The sequence below is a fragment of the Malus domestica genome, chromosome 12, assembly GCF_042453785.1.
Source record: "Malus domestica chromosome 12, GDT2T_hap1".
Lineage (NCBI taxonomy): Eukaryota > Viridiplantae > Streptophyta > Magnoliopsida > Rosales > Rosaceae > Malus > Malus domestica.
Genome location: NC_091672.1, coordinates 23,491,217 through 23,507,673, shown reverse-complemented (window position 1 = coordinate 23,507,673; position 16,457 = coordinate 23,491,217). Strand labels below are relative to the sequence as shown.

Here is a 16,457-nt window from a genome sequence, read left to right as displayed (position 1 = left end):
GAAAACTGCCATGCAATAACTATTTCAGGCTAGGTACCTCTCTTTTCTCAATGTTTACAATTTAGAAATTGACATCATAAAGGTTATGCGTTTTCTAATGTGTTACCAGACTTATAATCATCTTATATTAATTGTAGTCTATATCTTTTGGTACTTGGAAACCTCCTCATTCAAACATATCATAAAGGTTACGCATTTTCTTTTTTTCTTAAATCAAAATGTGATCCTATGGAGGAAGTGGATGCTTAACTTGAAAAACATGTACAAGAACTGAAGGAAGAAGTGAGAAGAATGCTAATGACATCACTTGAAAATGTTTCCCAAAAGCTGGACTTGATTGATGACATTCAGCGCTTAGGTGTGTCATACCATTTTGGAAATGAAATTGAAGAAATTTTACAAAACATTCACGGGAGCTCTTATGATTTGGATGACCTGTGCACGGCTGCTCTTCATTTTCGATTGCTTAGACAACAAGGTTATAACGTTTCATGCGGTAAGTAATCTCGGATGGTGGTCTAGTCATATATTTTGTTTTCTTGTTTTTTTTTTGTTTTTTATCTAAATGCTTCTTGAGGTTCTGAATTTTCCATTTTGTTTTGTCATGCAGACTTATTCAACAACTTCAAGGACGGTGATGGAAAATTCAAGGAATCACTGGTTGATGATGTTGTAGGACTACTAAGCTTGTATGAAGCCACACACCTTAGGATACATGGAGAGGAGATACTAGACGAGGCACTAACCTTCACCACGACTAATCTCGAGTCGGCGACATTCCGTTTAAGCCCCCCACTTGCAAAAGCAGTAACCCATGCCTTAAATCAGCCGCTCCGAAAGGGTTTACCAAGGGTTGAAGCAAGGTATTACTTGTCAGTCTACCAGGAACTAAGAGAATCACCGAATGAAACTCTCCTAACGTTCGCCAAGTTGGATTTCAACCGACTGCAACGAGTCCATCAGAACGAACTAAGCGAAATCACAAGGTAAATTAATTCATTATTCATCCATATACATCACTTACTAAAGAGTTGAATTCTCCACCTCTAGCTACTAATAAATAATTATTTTTGTAACTTAGGTGGTGGAAGGACTTGGACGTGCCAAACAAGCTACCTTCTGCAAGAGACAGATTGATTGAGATCTACTTCTGCTGGGGTTTGTCAGTCTACTTTCAGCCTCAATATTCCTTTGCTAGGAGGACATCATGCAAAGTTGCTGCTATAGTATCCCTTCTCGATGACATTTATGAATATGGTACAAATGAACAACTAGAGCTCTTTACTGAAGCTATATATTGAGAGGTATGAATATATCATTAGTTAAAATTCTCTTATATATAAAGTATCTAACCTTACATCACCGTCCGATCAAAAAGGAAAAACTAACCTAATTACACACAACTGATTTATGTATTACTCGATCAGGTGGGACGTCTCAGCCATGGATCAACTTCCAGAGAATATGAAAGTCTGCTATCGGTCGTTGTTGGATGTATACAGTGAAATTCATGAAAAGCTTGCACACGATGGGAAATTATATCGCATCCACCATGCAAGAGAAGCGGTACTATTCCTCAATATATGCTTAGTTTAGAGTCTAAAGTTGTTACAAGGCCAGAGAAACGTGCTGCAAATACTTTAGAATATGCATAGAAACAATTAATTGTTTTAATATAATCTTTGTATATCAAGAATTAACAGTAGAAATGATAAAGAATTATTGTAATCTCATTATCTAGTATGTGTCAGATGAAAAAACAAGTTAGAGGCTACTTCGATGAAGCCAAATTGTTCCGCCAGAAGCACATGCCATCGCTGGATGAATACATATCTGTTTCACTCGTGACCTGTGGCTACCAGTTGCTAATAACCACATCCTTTGTTGGAATGGAAGAAGCTACAATAGACTCATTTGATTGGTTGTTAACTTCCCCTCCAGCAGTGAAGGCTGCAACAACAGTTTGCAGACTCATGGATGACATAGTGGAACACAAGGTACTTAATCGTTTATGTAAATAGTATTAATGAGTTACCAGACTCATGGATGACATAGCGGAACACAAGGTACTTAATCGTTTATGTAAATAGTATTAATGAATATTGTCGAATGTAAAAAGTCTCACACAAAAAACAATAAAATATAACTCATATAAGTAGTTCCACTTCTAATTGCACCAAACGCTTTTGTGACAAAACTCTATACCTGTTGGGCTACAAGTGGTTAAGTTAGAATGTTATCACTGCTTGACCCATTAGTAGTGGACTGATAGCCCCCTAACTGAAATCTTGACAAGCACAACTATTATGATTGCATTAATACTTATACTAATTAATGGTCCTTTTTATCTTACTCCTCATGCACTAGTTAGAGCAAGAGAAAGAAAATTTTATCTCAGCTGTGAACTGTTACATGAAGAAATATGGGGCCACAGAAGAAGAAGCGATAACCGAACTTCAAAGACAAGTGAATAATGCATGGAAGGACATAAACGAAGCGTGCCTCCACCCTACCGCTGTCCCCATGCCCCTGCTAATTCGTATTCTCAATTTTGCTCGGACCATGGATGCTATGTACAAGCATGAAGATGGATACACTAATGCTAATGGTATGATAAAAGATCTTATAGTTTCTACACTAGTAGAACCCATGGCCTTATAAGCCTAAAATATCGACTTATTGTGATGTTTCCTTTGAAAGTATAATCTCCAGAGCCCAAGTTACCTAAAAAAAATAAGGAGCTACTATCCGTTAGGACTGTAAAAATGTAATTTGGGTTGTACCTTAATTTGCTTTCCATATTATGATTCTATCAATAAAACAACAACTATGCAGTTGGGAATAAAACATATACTAATTATTCAATGTTGTAATATAATATGTAGATGGCCCAAATGAATACTTTATTACTATTCATCCAAAGAAAAATCAGATGGACTATTATTCATATGAAGAAAAACGGATGGATTACTATTCATGCAAAGTATTTCACTATTAATTTGAGGAAAGTTGGTAAAGTGAATAATGTTGCTAGAGTAATCTTTTGCTTATAAAATGAGAGCATATGGAGGAAGGAAGAAGTGAGATGAGAGAAAAACATTTAGAGGAAAAAAAGGAGTAATTGAGAAAAGGAAAAGAAAAGGAAAGAAGAGAGATGCGGAGGAAATTACCAGTGAGCCAGACTAGAGAGAAAAGAGAAAATAATGAGAGTTATTTTGTACTCCTATTATTTCAGATAATGAAAGAAAATACTACTGCTGCCTCGAGGACGTAGGCACCCTTGCTGAACCTCGTAAATATTGTGTCTTATTTACTTTATATTCCACTGCACACATACCTGTCGACTTTACAACACGTTATCAGCACGAGAAGCTCTTGTGTCAGTGGAAAGCACACACCATAAATCCGATGAAGCACTACCTACCTCTCACCTCTGTCTGTTGGAATCTCACAGATAAGAAAATCTTTTCGTTTCATCTTCATATCTTTGTATGACTAATTTTGTTAAAGTAAATATACATTTGGTTAATCCCGTTCCTGGATTTCACTATTGCAAACTACGTATTGGTATTAAGGAGATTTTATATTATTTTTGAGAATTTATATTAACTTTAGATTTTAATTAAACTAATTACGAAGTTTGAATTTTGGTCAATAATCATTAAAAATTTGTAGACCTTACAAAGTCATACTAAGTATAATATTATAGTATTCATCGCTAGGAACCCGTGTACGCAAGCAAAACGAGATTTGGTTTCAGAATGAGTTTTTTATGGGAGTTTAAAGTCAAGGGTGTTTTTATGGGAGTTTAAAGTCAAGGGCATTTTTTTGTAAAATCCCTTCTTTTCTAGATAAATCTATTGGTTATTTGGCTTCATTGCCCCTTTTTTGTTCCATCTTCTCTCTCTGCTCGGGAGGGGGGAGAGAAAACAAAAAGCCATTGGGGGAAAAAGAAAAGAAGGAAGGGGGAACCGACCTTCTTCCGGGGGAACAAAAAAGAAAAACGGAGGGAGAGAGAGAGAGATGAGAAGCTGCGATGGGATTGGGAGGAAAGAGATGCAAATATTTTTGACGAGTAGGTGGGCCTCTTCTCAATAGACAACCCATGTTCTATTCATTCTCTCAACCCAAATCTCACTCTTCTTCCGCAGTACCACGAATCTTGATGCTGTCAGATATTTATTATACAACTTCCTTCCAAATAGAAATCCCAATTGGAGGATTTAATCAAGTTAGGTTTTAATTTTGTGTAATGAGATGTTCTTCGGCTTAATTACGGTTGTTAGAGTTTAATTGGTGTCTGATTAACTCAATTCAGGGATTGGAGGTAAGGTTCTTCACTTTTGTTAAGTGCCCTTTTGATTTGATTATGCCGTTGCCAAGTTTCTTCCATAAATTATATATAATTGTATTTAACGGTTTGGTTCATCAACTACTAATCATCGTCAAAAGCTATATGCATAATCGCTAGTATATATTCATATTTCTTAGTAAGTATGTGCATATGTATATGTAACTATTATTATTATTGGCAGAAAATCTGACAGCCATGTAAACAACATTTGAACTCCAACTTGCTGACCTTGGATTGAGATATTTCCTTCTTGAAAGTTGTTCATCCGCCCAGTAAATATAACATATCAAATTTTCAGAAAATTCAACGGCGCGATTGTCGCAGATGCCTGAAACACCAACCCAGTTTCCAATTCCACAGAAAACTGGACAACCATCTTATGACTACCGAAACTCCTTTTTCTGTACTCAGATCATTGTTTCTTCACAAAAGTTGTTCGGTATCCTGCTATCCATATCATACTAAAATTTGAGCCAAATCAAACGGTTTGATCTTCTTATATGTTGCAGACACTACTCTTGACTCCAAAACTTATGGGAACCGTTTCGACTTTTTCGAAACTCACCGGAGGAGGAACACCAATTGGGACTTATTGTTACTATTACTTCCTGGGTAACTAAAAGGACTTAGAACTATGAAATGAAAATAAAATAAAAAGGATGAAATAAAAGAAAGTGGCAGACAAAGAAAAAGAAAAAGAAAAAAAGATGGAGACTTAATCATTGCCTTTTCTATTTTGGCATATTTATGTGAATGATGCTGGTTTAAAGTCCTATCACAAGTTCTATTTATTTACAGTGGGTGAAATTATTACCCTTTTCTTTAGAGCTTTGATATTTATGTGAATGGTGCTGAATCAAAGCCCTTGTCATAAGCTTTATTTACTCAAAAACAATTTTGTGAACACGGAAAATTCCTGAAACGAAAGAGACAAGAACGACGTGCACAAACAAATATTTGTATTTGATGATTTTGGGTTACAATCTCTCTCTAATTTGATCCTCTGATTCGATCTCCGTAAGGTGTTGATTTGTGGGATGTGCGATTGATCCAAGGGCCGTCGAGGCTTGATCTTGGATGAACGAGGATGAACGGATCTTCAACGGCTTTTGAGCTTGATCTTGAAGAATGGTGATTGACGGATCTTCAAGGGCTTTTGGGCTTGATCTTGAAGAACAGTGATGAACGGATTTCCGAGGGCTTTTGGGCTTGAACTCGAAGAATAGTGATGAACGGATCTTCGAGAGCTTTTGGGCTTGAACGGATCTTCGAGAGCTTTTGGGCTTGAACGGATCTTCGAGGGCTTTTGGGCTTGATCTCGAAGAACAGTGATGAACGATGAACGCTTTCTTCAAGGGCCGTCGGGGCTTGGGCTTGATGAACAGCGGATGAGCGGATTTGTTGATGTTGTCGATCCAAAGGGGCCGTTGGGGCTTGATCTTGGAAGAACGGATGATGAACGATGGTGCTTTCTTCAAGGGCCGTCGGGGCTTGATCTTGAAAGAGCGATGGACGAAGAACGAAGAACGAAGAGAGCTTTCTTGATTCTTCGGGAACCTGGATGCTTGAGAGCTTCGGAGCTTCAGAGCTTCAGAGCTTCAAGGTGTAATATGAATGGGTTTTTTTCAAAATGAATGAAATGGGCTTGTATTTATAGAATTTTCCAATGCCTAATTTTGAATATAATATTCCAGATGAAATAAGTCGTTTCTGCCAGGTGTTGACACGTGTCCTATTTGATGACTTTTCCAACTCATTTCAATTTTCGTTGAGTCACACGCTACGTGTAAAATTTATGTAATACATGAGCGTTGACACTTTGATTTATCGGTCAACATTTATTTACCGAAATTTCGATGTCTACAAATGCCCCCACTTCAAGGCACGTCGTATACATGTGCTTGTCACGTGTAGGAGATGCGTTTTGAAGTCCCTTACTGTAGATGTCGATCCAAGGGCCGTTGAGGCTTGATCTTGAATTGGGCTGGAGATTTCTTCAAGGGCCGTCGAGGCTTGATCTTGAATTGGGCTTGAGATTTCTTCAAGGGCCGTCGAGGCTTGATTTTGAATTGGGCTTGAGATTTCTTCAAGGGCCGTTGAGGCTTGTTCTTGAACTTTTGTTTGAAATTTCTTCAAGGGTCGTCGAGACTTGATCTTGAAGGTTGAAATTGGGCCACAAGGAGCTTCATGTGGTAGATGATCTTTGGCTTTGGTAGTGGATGAATCGGCACGTATTTTGTTGCGCTTGTTGACTTTCCACAGCTTATTCTTGAACTAGGTTTTGATTCAAGGGTGGTAGACACTTGATCTTGAATCAGACTTGTGATTTCTTCCAGGGCCGTCGAGGCTTGATTTTGAATTCGGCTGGAAGCTTCTTCAAGGGCCGTTGGGGCTTGATTCTTGAAGGCTGACTCGAACACATGGCAAGCAGGCACGAGGTAAAGGTGACGACCTGTTTCTTTGTTCAATCTTTCTAATTCACACCTGAGCAGTTTGGTCAATGGTATGATCTTCAAGATTGATGGGCTTTTATTCCAGTTGGTGACTTGATCTTTAAGGATTTGATTCAAGGGTGGTGAATCAGCACGTGCAGCCCACAACGCCTAGTAAGTCGACCCAAGAATTTGAGGGTCAAAACGAGTTCACCGTCCTCAGGCAGATGCGGCATCTTCTCGAGTTCTTCATCTCAGACTCTTTCTGCTGAGTTGACTGTGCATGCTGCATTCTTCTCTGCTTGTTTCTTCAGGCAGATGTGGCAGCTTCTTGAGTTCCTCAGTTCGGACTCCTTCTGCTGAGTTGACCGTGCAGACCGCATTCCTCTCTGCTTGTTCCTTCTGCACCTTGTCTCCACATGCTGCAAGGTATCATTTTCACTTGCCTTATCTGTCCTCCAGGCAGATGTGGCAGCTTCTTTGAAAGTACAGCAGCAGTGGAAGGCGAGTACTCGAGAGCAGTGCTAGGTAGGCAATCAGGGAAGGGTTCCAAGCAGTCGGTTCCTTACCCGAGTTTGAGTGGAAGTTCCGGCATATTATTTTCTTTATCCTTGTCTTTGTAGGTAGGAGCAAGGACAAAGGAAACGACAGGGAGAACGCATGATATGAGATACTCTTGCTTTCTACCCTGGTGATATGAGATACTTTTGCTTTGAAGTTATTGGCTTACAGAGGTACCCCAAGGAATAAGGAACACTAAGTGACTCGAGAGGCTTCGTTGGGAAAGCATTTTTGGAGATGAAGAAAGGCTCTGTATGTCTGCCTTGCTATGGAAGGTGAAGGTGGACAGTTATAGGAAGTTCTTTAACGCCTGTAGAGGTATTATTCTTTCACTCGTGTCGGCAACCGTTGGATGATTGAACAGTAAACTTTCACGTGCTTTCTCCTTCACCTAAAATCTTCGACAAATTGCCCGTGATTTGCGCAAAGTTGAGTGTGCATATGACAGGTGATGACGAGGCTGAAAAGACTGGCGCCTCTTCGATATCTGGGATTGGTGCTTTAACAAATTGCCCGTGATTTCCGCAAAGCTGAGTTTGCGTGTGACGGGTGTTGACGCGTCTGGAAAAGCAAGATGCTTCTCCGATTTCTGAGCTTGCCTCTTCGATTTTTGAATGGCCTCTTCGAATTCTGAGCTCGCCTCTTCGATCTCTGAAATCCCGTCGAGTGCTGATTTTTTATAGAGGCATGCAGTTCGTTTCAAAGCACACTTGAATTTTCGCTTGTGAAAACTCCCCTCTTGCACTTCTAAGATCTTGATTTGTCCGATCTCTTCTTCCTTCAACACTTTGAAAATGTCTGGACCCTCCGACCGTCGTTTTGACTTGAATCTTGGTGAAGAGGCAGTCCCGCCTTCTCCAGACAACATATGGCGCCCATCATTCATATCCCCTACTGGTCCTCTTACCGTTGGGGATTCGGTGATGAAGAATGATATGACCGCTGCGGTGGTGGCCCGGAACCTTGTCACTCCCAAAGATAACAGACTACTTTCCAGGCGGTCTGATGAGTTGGCTGTTAAGGAGTCCCTGGCTCTTAGTGTGCAGTGTGCGGGTTCTGTGTCCAACATGGCCCAACGCCTATTTGCTCGAACCCGTCAAGTTGAATCGTTGGTGGCTGAAGTGATGAGTCTCAAACAGGAGATCAGAGGGCTCAAGCATGAGAATAAACAGTTGCACAAGCTTGCACACAACTATGCCACAAACATGAAGAGGAAAATTGACCAGATGCAGGAATCTGATGGTCAGATTTTACTTGATCATCGGAGGTTTGTGGGTTTGTTCCAGCAGCATTTACCTTCGTCTTCTGGGGCTGTACCGACTGCTGAGGCTTCAAACAGCCAACCTCCGACGCCTTCTCTTCCTGGAGCTCCGCCGAGTTGTGAGGCGGCACCTGATCGTCCTTGAATATCCCCTCTTGTAAATTTGATTTGATTTGATTTTTTTTTTTTTTTTTTTTTTTAATTTATGTATAATGCAAATTTATGTATAATTTTCAGAAAAATAAATAAAATGAACCTTCTATTTCTCTCTATGCATTTTTTTTTTCTTTTTCTTTTGGTGCTGGATGCACCAAGTTCCATCGTTTTTTTTTTTTTTTTTTTTCTAATTATTTTTAATTATTTTATTATTTTTTACAATTATTTTTTTTTTTTTTTTTTTTCTTTCTGCACATGGTGCCCATGCACCACCAGAAACTTTTGATCTGCCATGGGGCTGTACCCCATCTTTGATCCACCATTCCTCTTTTTTCACGTGGTGCCAGATGCACCACCACCTTTTTTTTTTTTTTTTTTTTTTTTTTTTTTTTTTTTTTTTTTAATTGTCTTTCTTTTTGTATAAATTAGGGTGCTTGGCGGAGGGATTTGTAGGGAGCGGAGCAAGGAGGAACTTAGAGCTGGAGCTTGAGGAAGAGCTTCTCGGCCGGCTAGTCGTTTGACAGCGGTCTTTGAAGTTGCTGGCAGTTGCGAGGCAAGAGACGGAGGAGATGCAGCGCTGGGCGAGGATACGAAGGCATAGCTTTCACACACGACGCAACAGCGGCCTCTGACGACTTCGGAGCTGATTGTCCAGGAGCTCCAGGACAAGACCGATGTGGACGATGAGATGGTTGATTCCGAGCCCTCTGCTTTCTCTGCCGTTGTTGTTGACTATCACCGAAACCAGGCAGGAGCAGATGACGGTGGTGCAGAAAGAGATGTTGCTGGAGAGAGAGCAGGGTTAGCGTGCGAAGCAATGGATTGAGGCTCCGGGGTAGATGTGCCGTTGTCGGGAGGGATGTCACATACAGTAGACTTGACATTGTTGGGAATCCATTCCACAAAGTAAGAAGAGTTCTTGTTCTGGACATTGATCATCTGCTGATCAACTTCCTTTGTGCTCATTTTACCCCTGAACATGGCTGAGGCAGTCAAATACCGACCATGGCGAGGGTCAGCTGCACACATCATGGAACATAGCAGTGAGCAGAACCCTCACATTGTCACCAGCTTTTGAAGACATCATCGGCACGGCCACCGACCTCGATTTTCTCATCATCTTCCTTCTCATCGCAGCATCTGCGTCTTCTTCCTCCTCTTGGATTTCGCCCTCGGCTTTCTTCTCCGCCGTCGTCTCGTGTTCTCCATTATTAACCTCGCTTGTCTTACTCCTGTGAGACGACCGGAATACCGACGACCAAAACGACGGTGTTTTAGTCCGTCCGCCGCTCTGGGGCTCACTCCTGTCACCGGCGAAGTCAAAGTCCGCGTGTCTAAAAGCGCCGCCGAGAAACTTCGACGTGGAGCGCAGAAAAGGGACCGCAACCGACCGGGACCGCCGAAAAGACGGCTCGCTCTCGAGAATCTTGGAGACTCGGACGCCGTCGCCGGCGGGGAAGCGAGAGGACGAAGAAGAAGACGAGGAAGACGACGTCGTGGCGCAGCAACCGCAGGGGCATACGTTAGCGCAGTCGGTGTAGGCTTTGGGTCGGATCGGGACGACGACTCGGCGAGTAGCGAGGCTAGTCAAACATCCAGGACGCTGAGTGAATGACTGCTGAGTTCTTGTTGAGCAGAGAAAGAAGGGACAATTTTGGATGCCAAAATTGGAGAGCTAATGTGCAATGTTTTAACTCTCACAACTGTAGAACAATCCATTCCCCAGTCTGAGTCATTGCTGTTTGCAGCTTCATCCCCTGAAGGTGACTCTTTAACCATTGCAACCGGTTCCTCATCTTGATTTTCACAGCCCTCGCAATCATCCATATCAGGCTGGTTGTCATTCAAGATTTGTTCCTGATCCCACTCAGCAACCGCATCCCGACAGATCTCAGGCACCCCTAGAGGATTCGCCGGCGTGGGACCCAACCTAACTGCTAGCGTGTCCCTCCAGCTGGCGGCTTTTGAGCTGTAGAGGTCGAAGTTGTAGGCATAATTTACGCCCGTCACCATATCCCTACGGTAGACCCGTGTTTTGACCTCCGCCGGCTGCTCGTGAAAGGCCTTGATGGCTGAGATCGTACGGTCCAGAGCTGCCAACGGGATTCCGTGATTTGTGACCTGGAAGAAACCGAACTTTCGACACGCCTGGTTGATTTGGTCAACGATGGATGAACGGTGATGGGTGTGCAGGTGAGGTGCATCATGGTCTCCACGCAGATGAGGTTCTGCATCTTGTTGGCAATGTCCAGCGTCAGATCCGTCGTGGAGCCACCGGCACCCCAGGTTATGTCGCAGAAGGCCGGGCCGTGGGCCGCCATCCGATTGACTCCTTGAGAGTGAAGAGCCATCACGGTGCGGTTTATCAGTGAGCAGCTTGTTTCCAGAAACCCCATTACCCAAATCAAAGAGGTTCACCATTCTTCCCAAGCATCCAGGGAAAGCCTTGTCCGCGTCGTGAGCTTTGCCGATCTGCATCTCGTTCATTTCAACCCCCGTGAGCGTCGAGGAGATGGGAATCTGCCATTCCAGCGATAATGCGGACAGAGGAGCTGCCGGAATCTGAGGTGGCGATTGGATCAGCGGCGGTCGCTCTGAGCCCCAGCGGGCGTGGTTGGCTTCGGGTTTTCTCCTGTGAGCTTCCGCTTCCGCTTTCTCTCTCTATCTGGTTTCTCTCTCCTCCCCACCGACTTTGTTCAGCTGCGTCTGTGTGGTGTCCGACTTGAAAATGGTATTGTTTAATTGAGATTGATTTGAGAGAGAGAGAGAGAGAGAGAAGGATCAAAAACGGAAAAGAGGTAAGTTGGGCTTGGGCCTAGATTGGATTTGGACACGGGCTACTTCTGAGGCCCTTTATATATATATATATATATATATATATTTTAATAATACATAAAACATATGTTTTTTTTTTTTTTTCTTTTTTTTTTTGTAAATACATAAAACATGTATCTCTTTTTCTCTTTTTCTTTTTTTTTTTCCTTTTTTTTGTACAAAGAAATTGTAATAGCATCAAACTTTTAATAAAATCTTTATTCTGGTGTGACTGAACTCAAATTTTGAATATTCGAGCTGCCTACGTACCCCTCCAAAAAAGAGATCAAGTCGTAACGTAGTTCAAATACATACATATTTATGGTATTTTTTTTTGTGCCGAACTCATGCAGGCAAGGAGTGTTGGTGTCGTTTGCAGTTTCAACTCGTGCAGACAAAGAGCATTTGGTGTCGTTTGCAGTTTCAACTCGTGCAGACAAGGAGCATTTGGTGTCGTTTGCAGTTTCAACTCGTGCAGACAAGGAGCTTTTGGTGTCGTATGCAGTTTCAACTCGTGCAGACAAGGAGCATTTGGTGTTGCCTTTTATGCTCGTGCGGATCGGGAGCGTTGATGTCGCCTTTTATGCTCTTGCGGATCGGGAGCGTTGTGCCATGTAGTTTAGGCTCGTGCAGGCGAGGAGCCTCGTGTCCTACAGTTTAGGCTCGTGCGGACAATGAGCTTTGGTTCGTGCAGTTTAGGCTCGTGCGAACAAGGAGCATTGTGTCTTGCAGTTTAGGCTCTTACAGACAAGGAGCTTTGTGTCTTGCAGTTTAGGCTCGTGCGAACAAGGAGCATTGTGCCATGCAGTTTAGGCTCGTGCAGGCGAGGAGCATTTATGAATTTTGTCAAGCAATCCGGGAGAGGCGTTCTTCACAATTTTCATAGCAAGGAGCTTTGACCGCGTGATTGAAGAAGTCTTCGGGCAAGAAGTCGCGCATCGTGATGGGGACGGACGATCTTTGTGTCGAAGTTTCATCATCTTCAACACGTTCACGTTGCTTTGAAGGTTGACAAGAGCTGTTTTGCCCCCTTTCCGATTGGCGGACTTGTGGAGGAGACGTATGCTTCTTGTGCAATTTCTTAGGAGTGACTTGAGTCCATCCTTCAACTTTGCTTGTCTTGGAGGATGCCCCCAGCGGTTGAGGTGAAAACTTTGAGTCGGAAGAGCCAGAAGTGAAGGTGGTATAGTTTGACTTCGCCACTTCGTCAAGATCTAGCTCGATGATTCCTTTCTGAGCCAGCTTCATGATGAGATCTTTCAGCACGAAACACTTTTCTGTCGGATGACTGATGAAGCGGTGGAATTTACAGTATCTTGGACTGTCAGTACGATTCATCTCTTCCGGCCGTCTGCACTCAGGCAAACTGATCACCTTCTTGTCCAACAGGTCATCTAGCATGGCAACCACATCAGAGTCGGGGAATGGATAAGTCTTCTCCTCAAGCTCCTTCAAAGTGCGTCTACGCGTCTCTTGATCACGAAAAGCTTCGGTTTGAATCGCCTTGCCTCGTGTGGATATTTTGACGGGAGATGTGTTGACCGTCATCGCTTCCTTGGTGGGTTTCCATGCAGCCTTTTCCACCTTTGTCCCAAGAGCTTTGTCGTTCTTGTAGTCGGCGATCGGTTCTTTCTTCCCATGATGGGCGATGCTCAACTCCATGTCATGGGCGCGAGTGGCCAACTCCTCGAAGGTCCGTGGTTTAATGCCTTGAAGGATGTATTGCAAACCCCATTGCATACCTTGGATGCACATCTCGATTGAAGAGGTTTCCGATAGCCTGTCTTTACAGTCGAGGCTTAGAGTGCGCCATCTGTTGATGTAGTCAATGACTGGCTCGTCTTTCCACTGCTTTGTGCTCGTTAGCTCTAGCATGCTCACAGTGCGGCGGGTGCTGTAGAAGCGGTTGAGGAATTCCCGCTCTAATTGCTCCCAGCTGTTGATGGACTCGGGCTCTAGGTCCGTGTACCACTCAAAGGCATTTCCTTTCAGCGAGCGCACAAACTGCTTGGCGAGGTAATCTCCCTCCGTCCCTGCATTGTTGCAGGTTTCCACGAAATGTGCGACATGTTGCTTCGGGTTTCCCTTTCCGTCAAATTGCATAAACTTCGGCGGTTGATAGCCCCTCGGCATCCTTAAGGCGTCGATCTTCTTTGAATACGGCTTTGAGTACAACTCGGAGGTATTTGAGCTCCCTTCGTACTGTGCCTTGATGGTGTTGGTGATCATCTCTTGCAGCTGCTGGATAGAAAGAGATCCCATGAGTGCCGCTGCTTGCTCTGGCTCGGGCTTCGCATCGTTTTTCTCCACCTGAGGCTCATCTTCTGGGTTAGGGTTCTCGTCGTCCTGTGGCTCCAGTCGGCTGACGAGTGCAGCGATTTGCAAGTCTTTTTCTTCCACAGTTCGGGTTAGCCTTGCGATTGCTTCATTCATTTGAGCCAGTTGCTCATCGATTGAAGTTGCTCCAATGGTCATGACTTGCATGGCTGCACTGCCGCTTGAATCGGCATCGGAGAGCATGGATTCGGAGTATTTCCTTGGGCTTCCCCCCCTTGGTGCCCTTAGTGAGGCTAAGGTGATCAAAGGCTCGTGCCTTGGGTGCTTTTGTTCCCTTGGCAGAGTTGATGCAGAGGTGAAAGAGGCGGCAGAAGTAGCTCTTGCCATGCTTCGAGTCGTGATGCCCAAAGTGACACCAGTTGCGACGAGGACGCTTTTGTTCTTTGCACCGGTTGCGGGAACAGTTTGAGCCTTCCTTGATGCCATTAATTTTGGAAGTGTGCTTGAATTTCTTGAACGGAGAAAGAGATGAGAGGCAGAGATTGTCCCACCGAGCGTGCCAATTTGTGAACACGGAAAATTCCTGAAACGAAAGAGACAAGAACGACGTGCACAAACAAATATTTGTATTTGATGATTTTGGGTTACAATCTCTCTCTAATTTGATCCTCTGATTCGATCTCCGTAAGGTGTTGATTTGTGGGATGTGCGATTGATCCAAGGGCCGTCGAGGCTTGATCTTGGATGAACGAGGATGAACGGATCTTCAACGGCTTTTGAGCTTGATCTTGAAGAATGGTGATTGACGGATCTTCAAGGGCTTTTGGGCTTGATCTTGAAGAACAGTGATGAACGGATTTCCGAGGGCTTTTGGGCTTGAACTCGAAGAATAGTGATGAACGGATCTTCGAGAGCTTTTGGGCTTGAACGGATCTTCGAGAGCTTTTGGGCTTGAACGGATCTTCGAGGGCTTTTGGGCTTGATCTCGAAGAACAGTGATGAACGATGAACGCTTTCTTCAAGGGCCGTCGGGGCTTGGGCTTGATGAACAGCGGATGAGCGGATTTGTTGATGTTGTCGATCCAAAGGGGCCGTTGGGGCTTGATCTTGGAAGAACGGATGATGAACGATGGTGCTTTCTTCAAGGGCCGTCGGGGCTTGATCTTGAAAGAGCGATGGACGAAGAACGAAGAACGAAGAGAGCTTTCTTGATTCTTCGGGAACCTGGATGCTTGAGAGCTTCGGAGCTTCAGAGCTTCAGAGCTTCAAGGTGTAATATGAATGGGTTTTTTTCAAAATGAATGAAATGGGCTTGTATTTATAGAATTTTCCAATGCCTAATTTTGAATATAATATTCCAGATGAAATAAGTCGTTTCTGCCAGGTGTTGACACGTGTCCTATTTGATGACTTTTCCAACTCATTTCAATTTTCGTTGAGTCACACGCTACGTGTAAAATTTATGTAATACATGAGCGTTGACACTTTGATTTATCGGTCAACATTTATTTACCGAAATTTCGATGTCTACAAATTTATTTAACATGATTGGAATTGCTGCCTATTACTTTAATTTATTTAGTGTACTACATTTTATGATGAGTATATAAGATCCGAAGTTCCTTGATCAGATTAGAACCTGAAGTTTCTTGATCCTCATCATATAAAATGATTGGACCTGAAGTTCCACCATTAAAAAAGATCAGACCTGAAGTTCCTTGATCATCATCATGTAAAAAAGATCGGACCCAAAGTTCTTTGATCAAATCAAAACCTCAAGTTTTTGAATCAACTGAGAGAGCATATGTTCCTCAATTAAAATAAAATGACGGCCATAAGCACCTTAGTCCACAAACTATTAAATGAGAGCCAGAAGTTCCTTGATTCGTGTAAATGAGGACCATAAATTTCTTAATCCATGTACAAATTAAGTATGGGTATGAATTCCAAAAATATGAACATAAAGGTTCTAATGATGTCAATTTTAAAAATAAATTTCAAGTACATATGAATAATGTTTTGACTTGAAATTCAAAATATGAATAACGTTAAGAACTTGAAGTTCTAATATTTTGTGTAGACTTATGTTATATGTGTTATGAGTTAATTATAGCAATTTCCGTCATACCTGAATTTCTTCCTTTTGGGAATAAGATAATGGTGAACTTAGCAAAACCCGATTTTGTGACCATCGACATCTTACACAAGAGATACTTTCATGAATTCATAATGCTCGAGAACTTATGTGGAAGCATATGATATTAAAAAATATCTATACTTAAAGGCTCATTGAATCATATTCATGGAACCAGAAGTTTCCATGGGTTCCCATATATAACAAGCTAAAGTAGAAGCTTTCTGACATATATAAAATCAAATGGGAGAAAAAAATATATATACATACACATGAGTTACAACTACAAAAACAAATAAATTGGGGGGTCCCGGGGGGGGGGCGTTGTTTCATAAGGGTTGCTCATGTGAAGCCTCAGTACTTAGCAGTACCCCAGAAGAAGGAGATACTAGAGATTAATCATGACACCCTAACACTTGGCAAAACACCAGAAAGGGAAGGCACTAGTTTCCTTCACAATCTAGCCAC

The 16,457-nt window shown here is 42.7% G+C and overlaps 1 protein-coding gene across 1 annotated transcript; it reads left to right on the top strand.

The window, feature by feature from the left end:
- Window positions 1-234: 234 nt before the first annotated feature.
- On the top strand, window positions 235-2,834 carry LOC103450612 ((-)-germacrene D synthase-like). Its single transcript, XM_070809741.1, has 6 exons — window positions 235-496; window positions 611-986; window positions 1,082-1,292; window positions 1,420-1,566; window positions 1,752-1,997; window positions 2,368-2,834. The coding sequence occupies exons 1-6, from the start codon at window positions 292-294 to the stop codon at window positions 2,659-2,661; spliced, it is 1,479 nt and encodes a 492-aa protein (XP_070665842.1). The 5' UTR covers window positions 235-291; the 3' UTR covers window positions 2,662-2,834.
- Window positions 2,835-16,457: the final 13,623 nt, after the last annotated feature.

Excerpts from the sequence above, each read along its gene's own strand:
- LOC103450612 (XM_070809741.1), top strand. The coding sequence starts at position 292 with ATGCTAATGACATCACTTGAAAATGTTTCCCAAAAGCTGGACTTGATT. Across the intron at positions 497-610 it reads AGGTTATAACGTTTCATGCG|ACTTATTCAACAACTTCAAG; the intron begins GTAAGTAATCTC and ends TTTGTCATGCAG. Across the intron at positions 1,567-1,751 it reads TCCACCATGCAAGAGAAGCG|ATGAAAAAACAAGTTAGAGG; the intron begins GTACTATTCCTC and ends AGTATGTGTCAG.